The 8,669-nt window shown below is 56.8% G+C and overlaps 1 protein-coding gene across 1 annotated transcript; it reads right to left on the reverse strand.

Annotated features, from left to right (window-relative positions):
• Positions 1-682: 682 nt before the first annotated feature.
• Positions 683-8,669, reverse strand: DLL1 (delta like canonical Notch ligand 1). The gene is made up of 11 exons (XM_050787125.1): positions 8,582-8,669; positions 8,008-8,304; positions 7,223-7,283; positions 6,732-6,989; positions 4,726-4,786; positions 4,056-4,186; positions 3,741-3,910; positions 3,406-3,622; positions 1,709-2,507; positions 1,466-1,583; positions 683-1,356 (listed from the first exon to the last, which is right to left on the reverse strand). The coding sequence occupies exons 1-11, from the start codon at positions 8,633-8,635 to the stop codon at positions 1,351-1,353; spliced, it is 2,172 nt and encodes a 723-aa protein (XP_050643082.1). The 5' UTR covers positions 8,636-8,669; the 3' UTR covers positions 683-1,350.

An 8,669-nucleotide genomic window follows, 5' to 3' on the forward strand; every position in this document is an offset into this window, starting at 1 on the left:
GTCCCTCCATGGAGCTCCTGCTACGTAGGTCGCCCTCTGTCCATCCTGGGAACCGCTCAATGCTATGAGGTATGCACAGGTTAAAAATGCAATCGCTACCATTTCCACTAGAAGGAACCAGGGCTTAGTGGGGGAAAAGCAGCCAATTCCAGGGCCGGAGTGGGGTCAGTCCACAAGGAGCCCGCGGGGTTCTGCTGAGCCGGAAGGCGGGACATGCTCAGAGACAGGGCCGCCCACCAACAGGAAGCAGAGGAGCCGCTTCCATGACTCCCACACCCAGTCCGAGGCCATGTTGGCGCCAAACGGTGACAAAATCATGACAACTGTCACCCACTGGGTACAAAATAACTCATGAGTCTACACTGACATGAATGAACGAAGGAATGAAGGAATGAATTAGGAATGCTTATTCTTTCTGTGGAAAGAACTAATAAATGCATCAGGGAGATGGAATTAGAAAATCGGGGCTGCTTCATGACCGTGCCTGCTCTTACCATCACCACCTCATGATGGCCAGCAGGCAGCTTCCTGATGGAGCAGAGGAATGGGTTGCTTCTCATGGATCCAGGGAAACCAAAGCCTTGAAAAGAGAAACACGAAGGCCACCTCTGCCCTCAGCCTCTCAGGCCGCAGGTGAGCGCAGGTCCACGCTAAGGCAAAGCCAAGTAACTACGCCTTCTGGTTGTCATTCATAAAATTTATTTTGGAAAAATATTTTAAAAAGGAATTTCTTCATTAACAAAACAGTAAAAAACTCAAATAACATTTGCACAATATTCCATAAATACATTTATATACAAAAAATATAGTCACATAGACCCGAAGTGCCTTTGTACATATTTACCAAAATTTAAATTATAAAAAATGAACATCACAAAATACTCAAGCTTTACAGATATCATGAAAAATATTTTTACAAATCCAAAAAATAACACACATCTTTTCCATCTAGAAAAAGCACATTTTCGTATCAAAAAGGACAATAAAGGCAGTGTTTGTGTTTCTAATTCAAGAAAAGACTGGCTCATAAGAATCCAAAATATACACTTCAGGCAGTGCATGCTTCTTATGCGTAATTCAGTTCACCCATTTAAATATATATTCTTTTAAGAGCAACTGTCCATAGTGCAACGGCGACGTCACGGAAGGCAGAGCCGCAGGCGGCCGGGCCGTGGCAGGCTGTCGGCAGGCGTCGAGGACCTCAGGAGGAGAACCTGCTCGGTCTGAACTCAGTTTCTCAGCAGCAGTCCACAAGGCCTCCCTCCTCTTCAGCAGCATTCGTTGGGGCATATATCCTTGGAATTTTACTTATTTTAAGAGAAACAGGAATCTTGCCATCTCACTTCCATTTTACACCTGGAAGGGCCACAAGACAAATGGGAAGTTAGCCTAAGACGGATTCCCATGCTCCAGCTTCAGGTGCTCCCATGCTGAGGAGGAGCGAGCGGCCGCTGCCTGCACTGACCTCAGTTGCTATGACGCACTCATCCTTCTCCTCGGATATGACGTACACCGACTGGTACTTGGTGTCTTTTGAAGTTGAACAGCCCGAGTCTGGCCTTTTTCTTTCCGATGCTTCTCCACTAAAAGGAAAATAGAGAAAATCCACAATGAATGCATGAGAACATTTGGGAAGAGAAATGGACCAGTGCTTCCAGGAAGACACCCCCATGTACCCCCCTCCTGATGCCCTGCCCACAGCACGCACCCCCTGAGTGTGGTCGGGGTCCCCTTCTCCTCTCCTGAGGAGCCCTGGGGCTGGCACTTGGTGTCACGCTTGCTGTGCGTGTCCCTGACGGTGGCGTCGTCACCCTTGAGGTCCTGCACGAGGTTATAGTCCACCGCGGGGTAGCGCGCCTTGAAGCCATTCTTGTCGGCACTGTGGTCCCCGTGGAAGTCCGCCTTCTTGTTGGTGTTCTTGATCTGCGTGGCCCCGATGACGCTGACTGAGATGTCCTTCTCACGCTGGCAGTTGGCCAGGTTGTTCATGGTCTCCGTCTCCCCCCGGCAAGGGTCGGCTGGGAGCCGGCGCTTCTGCAGCCTCAGCCGGACGCAGACCACCACGGCAGCACAGCCCAACAGCAGCATGAGGACAAGGACGACCCCGGCGCACACGGCCACCCAGGGGAATGGCCCGCCCTGGCCCTCTAGCTTCTCAGTGAGGTCCACCACCGCCGGGCCTGGGGGCAGCTCGGGGAGCAGGAACTGGCAGTTGGGACCCCCGTAGCCCCGGGCGCACTCGCACACGTAGCGGTGGCCCCTCTCATGGCAGGTGGCCCCATTGTGGCAGGGTGCGTGCTCGCACCTGCTGACAGGGGCACTGCAGTTCCTGCCCGTGTAGCCGGGCGGGCAGGTGCAGAAGAAGTCATTCACACCATCCCGGCAGGTGCCCCCGTTGGCGCATGGGGCGGAGGCGCAGTCGTCCACGTTGTTGTCACAGTGCCTCCCAGAGAAGCCGGCCTGGCAGCGGCACAAGTAGGCATCACCGAGGTCCACACACTTGGCGCCTGGAACACAGGGACATGAGCGTCACGTGTCTCCTCGTAGGTTTGTTCACCAAAAAGTCACTCTGAAGCATCTATCTGTCTGTCACTGTAGAAACCAGACAAACCAAAGACAGCCTGTGGCCTGAATGAGTCAACAGTGCAAGGTGACGTGGTCTAGGACCTCAAATACGAGAGGTGTCCAGGTCTAGCTCTACAAGTTAGAAACCACGTGGCTGGCATCTGGACAGGCGCCGTGCAGAACCCTCCACCCAGTGACTGCGTTAGTCGCCACAACAGCCCGACAAGAGCATGTGCCACTCGACCCAGGTTTCAGATGGGGAAACTGAGGCTTAACGAGGGTGTCCTTGCTCACGGTTACACAGTGAGTGAGAGGAGCAGGCACTGACAACAGGGGAGGGAGGGAGGGAGGGAGGGCAGCAAAGGATGACCATTCCAGAATGCTCTGGCAGATCTGGGGCCCAGCTCCCCTTGCTGTGTGTCTGCTTTGGGCAGCCAGCCCCTCACTGCTAGCAGGAGGCTCTCTGTCCTCACTCAGGGACACCCCTGAATATTGTGCTGGATGGCCACACAGCTGGGCCACTCTCCGAAGCTGGAGTGGCCGGGGCCTGTGGGCATCAATTACTGAACCGCAGGTGGCCTCAGGTGCCCTGAGGACCTCGTGGCCCTGAGCAAGTCATACACTGCTTGGTCTAGGTTTTTGCAGAGAACTTCGTAATAAATGCCTCAGCCTCTCTCACTCCCCAGGTCTTTCCAGACTCAGAGTTTCCATCGAGAATTCCTGGCGGTCTGGATAAAAGTGCTTCCTAAACTGGAGGTCACTCACAAATGCTCGTTTTAATGCCATCTCAGTATTGACCAGTCGCCCAAGTCTCTGAGCAATCGCCAGCTGCCCCCTTACCATTAGAACAGGGTGAAGAACTGCAGTAGTCAATTTTCTTCTCACAGTTGAAGCCAGAGTAGCCCACAGGGCAGCGGCAGCTGTACCCTCCATCGGGGCTGTCTGAGCACCGGCCCCCGTTAAAGCAAGGGCCATCCGCACAGGTCATAGCACTCAATTCACAGATTTTGCCATAGAAGCCAGGTGGGCAGGTACAGGAATAGCTGTTCTCGAGATCCTACATGATGGAGAGGTCAGAAAAGGCTTTCCAAAGTTGCTCCAAGGAGCCCACACACTCCATTCAACACCAGGGCACCCCAACTTCGGGGTAAGATGCCATGGAGCCTCCAACTCACCGTGCAGCTCCCTCCATTCTTGCAAGGGCTGGGGTCACACTCGTCGATCCCCAGCTCGCAGGTGGCACCTGTGTACCCAGGCCGGCAGGAGCAAGTGTAGCTCCCCTGGCCCGTGTTGGTGCAGGTGGCCCCATTCTTGCAGGGCTTATGGTGTGTGCAGTAGTTCAGGTCTGTGAGGGGTGGGGACAGGAAAAGTAGGAGATAGGAAGCTCGACGTCAAATGCAGGAAGACTTTATTTTTCCAGTGACCAAACAGCCAGGGAAGTCCAGGGCTGCTCTGGAGGGAGCAGGCTGCCTCAGGGAGAGAAGGCTTACCCTGGTTGCAGAAAAGGCCCCCCCAGCCTTCCTGGCAGTTGCACTGCCAGGGCTGCTGGCAGGTGCCATGGAGACAGCCTGGATAGCGGATGCACTCGTCACAGTACCGGCCCTGCCAGCCCACTCTGCACCTTGGAGAAAAGCAGAAGACTCAGATAGAGGCTGACTGTTGCTGGCTTTGCAGTGGACATCCTCACCCTAGAAACCATCCTCCCGCAGCACCAGTGAGCCTCTGGTTCTCCAGGTCAGCAGAACACTGGGTCACCTTGGGAACTGTGGCCTGGCCTGGGCCCCACCAGAGGTTCTGGCTTCGTGGGTATTAGGGCAGCCCCAGTGTCAGCATCTCAAAAATCACTCCCTGAGTGATTCTGGGATGAGGCAACATTTGAGAACCATTGAACGATACTGTCGTTTCCTGGGCCAACTCTTTTTAAGCTACTCTCTGTAAATTCTCATAGCCATGAAGGGGCGTAAATGAATGACAACTCCATGACCTCACATGCTGCCAAACATTTATTAAGTAGAAACACGAGAAAACAGCCCCCTGCTCAATCAATCTTACCGGAGTTTTTCGAATGATCACCTATAGGGCTGTTTTTACAAATATACCAGGTGTGAAAGGATAACAAGAAAAGGCAACACAACAAAACACCACCTTGTGCAGACTTACTTGCATTCCCCTGGCTTGTCACAAAATCCATGCTGCTCATCACATCCCGGCAGGCAGATCGCTATAAGCAAAGGAAAAACAGGGTCAAGCCCCACGCCAAGTAACCTCCCAACAGGGCTGCTGCCCTTGGGGCCGGGACACAAGTTGCCGGCTTCAGTCAGCAAATCCCAGCTGAGTTAATCTCCCCAGGTTGTGGAGGACTGACCCCCCCCCTGCCTAGTAGCCTGGGACTTGACTCAGCCCTGGGGATGAGCATTCTTCTTAACACAGTGGCTCAAGGACAAAAGGGCTCTCGGAAGCCCCCACCCCCACCCTATCCCCTTTTCTTCTAAGAGAGGGTCAGAAGTCTTCCCCCTCCTCCTCCCCCACTTCCCAATTCTATGCACAAAGCTCCACCTCTTAATATCCCAGAAAGTGTGTGTGCAGATAAGAGTGGACAGCTGGTATGCAGGGTGCCAGGGCAGGACAGCTGCTCCATTGTCTGTCCTCTACGGCAGCTGCCCCAGCGCAACAATGCCGGCCTCCCCCGCGCCCCCGGCCCCACCTCCTCACACACACCCCTCGCGTGTACACACACACACACACACACACCCCTTCTGCCAATGGGAGCCGGCGGGTGTCCCTGCGCCTATCCCCGGAGAGATCTAATCTACGGCACGCGCGAGCTGGGGGCGGGGAGAGACTTCAGTGTTTGAAGAAAAAAGTCTAAGTTTCTGGCTACCCTGTGGTGAAGAAGAGGCAGGGAGGCAGGGTGGGAGGCAGCAGACTGGCCAGAGGCTCCCACAGGGCAGGGGGTGGACAGTGGGCTTGAGGCTTGGAGCTGGCTCTCGCTGCCTGGTTATGAAACTCATTAACAAGCAGCTCCACAAGTTTTATTTTGTTTTGTTAAAAAAAAAAAAAAACAAAACAGAACCAGTTCAGGCCAAGGCAGAGCTTAGAAGGAACTCAGTGAGTTCTAGAGGGAATTTGGGAAGCTAAGTAACGAGGACATTAAGGCACTCAGTGAATGGGAAGACCCACCCTCAACCCCAGGCACTACCCAGCTCCTGCCAGAGGTTCTGGGCCTCACAGAGTGCCTCTCCAAGGTTGTCCAGTTCCAAGCAAGGAGAATGACAGTTCCCTGGAGTTTCTGGGCAGCTCCAGGTCCGACCCAATCCCCAGCTGTAGGGAAATCCCATACCAATGGGCTGGGACGGCCATGCGTGCAGATGAGGCCTCAGGAAGCTGGAGAGAGGGCTCTTGAGGTCCCCATGAACCAGAACCAGGAGCCAGCATGGCCCCCACCCTGCCCTAGTCACCTACCTGCCATTAAATTGACATATCAATACCTAATAATCAGGCAGGCAGAACCACCTTCACTATTGGGAAGACATTGCTTTTCCAGACAAGGCGCTGCCTGAGCATTCAAGCCAGATGGGGCTGTGCACCCCTCGCCCACACAGGCCTTGGAGACCCAGCCTCAGCAGCCCACAGGGGCGAAAGCCTGCCCTCTGGCCAGCATAGACAGTGCGCAACACAGGGAGTATCCGGAAAGGCGTTTGCTCCAGAGAGGTCAAGCACACCAGCTCCAGAGAGAAAATGGAACGTTTCCCAGTGTGATGCTGTCACAGCACAGGGAACTCTGGTTGAAAGCGTGCCCCTGACACACAAGCTCTCTCTGTGTTCCTCCCTTCCTTCCTCCTCTCCCTCTCTAATACACACACCCTGAGGGTAGCACTGGCTTTACTTCCTGACCCCTGGCCCTGTCTCTAAAAGCCTCCCTGATTAGGAAAGGCAGTTCCGATAGTGGATAAACACAGTCTTGGATGTTAAAATGTCTGCATTGACCCCAACTCCCAGACTCGTGAGCTGTGACTTATAGCAATCCACTTCTGTCCTCTGGGCCTCAGTTTCCCCACCAGAACATCTCTACAGTCCCAAGCTCCCCCAGGCTCAGGAAGCCTCATCCCTGCCCGCGGTCCGTGTTGGTGGACGACTGAGCCGGCGGTGCCTTCCCAGAGACTCACGCTCTGTGCAGTAGGGCCCTTTCCAGCCAGGGTTGCACACTTTCTCCCCACGCTCCCCACAGGTGAAGTGGCCGAAGGCATCGTCCCGGGGGCGGCAGAAAACAGAGCAACCCTCTCCATAGTAGTGTTCGTCACACACGAAGCGGTAGGAGTACTTGAGGTCCGTGCGGCCGCTGCTGTGCAGGTCCTGGGACCACTCCTCGCCCACGGTCAGGTGCCTCTGGGTGGCCAGGCGGCTGATGAGTCTTTCTGGGTTTTCTGTGGGGAGAAGTTGTTCCTGGTTGGTTCTGACCGAGAACCTTGAGACTGGGGACAGAGCGGGGGGTGGACCGAGACATTCATTACAGGAAGGAGACCCAAGTCGCACCACCCTGAACTTTCTGGGGCTCGTGCAGAATGAAAGCTGTCTGGGTTTGGTTGCGGGATGGGTGGGCAAAGTCCAATGCTATTAACTGGGGGAAGCAGTTTTGGGGTTTGGGTTTTGTTTTTACCTGTTGCGAGGTCATCAGGAGAATCTGTGTGGAGAGCTTCAATAATCAGAGAGAAGGTGCCCTGGGAGAGAGGGTAGAGGACGTAAGACAACCCAGAAATGTAACGAAAAGAAAAAGGCAAAAAGCAAAGTCATTCATAACAACCAGGTCAGCAACAGAGGCCTGAAGGCTGCAGGTCTGGGGCAGCGTGTCTGGAGAGGGTCTCCCCGCATCTCCTGCCTGCTCTCACCTTCCCTAAGGAAATGGAAGAACTTTTTAAAGAGTGGTTTCCTGACGTGTGTTTTCAGCCTATACTACAGGATATTACGTTGTTTTTTTTAATTAGAGAGAGAGAGAATGCAGGCAGGATAGGGTGGAAGAGGCCCGAGGGCCGTTGTCATTTTTCTCGGGGGATGGGCACGTTCCGGGTGGGAGCGGTCTCGCTCCGCGGGTAATTGCGCCACCAACGCGTCTAGGAGTCGGGAAACCAGAACCTTCCCACGTGAAGGGGCGCCTCTGACTGGGGGCCTGGCACAGAGGCCGGATACGGAAACCTCCCGGGCGCACTCGGCCTCTCCTCTTCGCCCCAGCGCGGTCCCCTCCTGCAGCCCGCAGGGCCCCCGGGGCGAGGTCTCCGTGCTGCTGGGCCAGAGCCCTGGGGCCGCCGCCAGGCAGATCGCAGCGCCCACCTGCGCCTCGCGGGGTCCCCGAGGTCCCGCCACCCAGCGCCAGAAGCGGAATCTCAGCGCGTCCTTCCGCCCGCCCCGCTTCAGGCCCGGCCCGGCGCCCGCAGGTGCGGCACTCACCGGCCAGGTGAAGCCGAAGGGGAAGCGGATGGGGTTGCTGAACGCGGGGTCGGCGCCCGCGCCGTCGGGCAGGCTGAAGGAGTCGACGCCCAGCACGGGGGTGACGGTGCTGCCGTAGGTGCAGGGCGGCTCGGGGGACACGCTGGCCTGGTAGTGCTTGAGGCACACGCGGAAGAAGGTCCGGCAGGCGCACGGCGGGGGCCCCGCGCCCCCGCGGCAGCAGTTGCGGTTCCCCAGCAGCCCCTTCTTGTTGACGAACTCCTGCAGCTTCAGCTCAAACACCCCTGAGCTCCAGACCTGCGCGCGGGAGGGCGGGGGCGTGAGGGCGCGGGACCCGCCCGGGCGAGGGGGCGTGGGCCCTGCGTGAGGGGTGCGCGGGGAGCCTCTGGGGGCTCAGGGGCCGAGCGCGGTCGCGGCACGGCCGGCGCTGGGGTCCTCGTCCCCGGGATTCACCTTTCGGGCCGTGACTGGCGCGGCCCGTGTCGCTGTCCGCCCCTCCCCGCGCGCTCCTGCCCCGCGCCCCGGCCCCCCGTGCGACCCCGCAGGGCTGCGGCGCCCCCACCTGCCCGCTTACCTGACACAGCAAGGCCGAGAGCACCGCCAGGGCCAGCGCGCACCGACCGCCCATGCTGCTTCGCCCCACGCGCGAGCCTGCGGGGCCG

Source organism: Macaca thibetana, chromosome 4, assembly GCF_024542745.1.
Source record: "Macaca thibetana thibetana isolate TM-01 chromosome 4, ASM2454274v1, whole genome shotgun sequence".
Classification (NCBI taxonomy): domain Eukaryota; kingdom Metazoa; phylum Chordata; class Mammalia; order Primates; family Cercopithecidae; genus Macaca; species Macaca thibetana.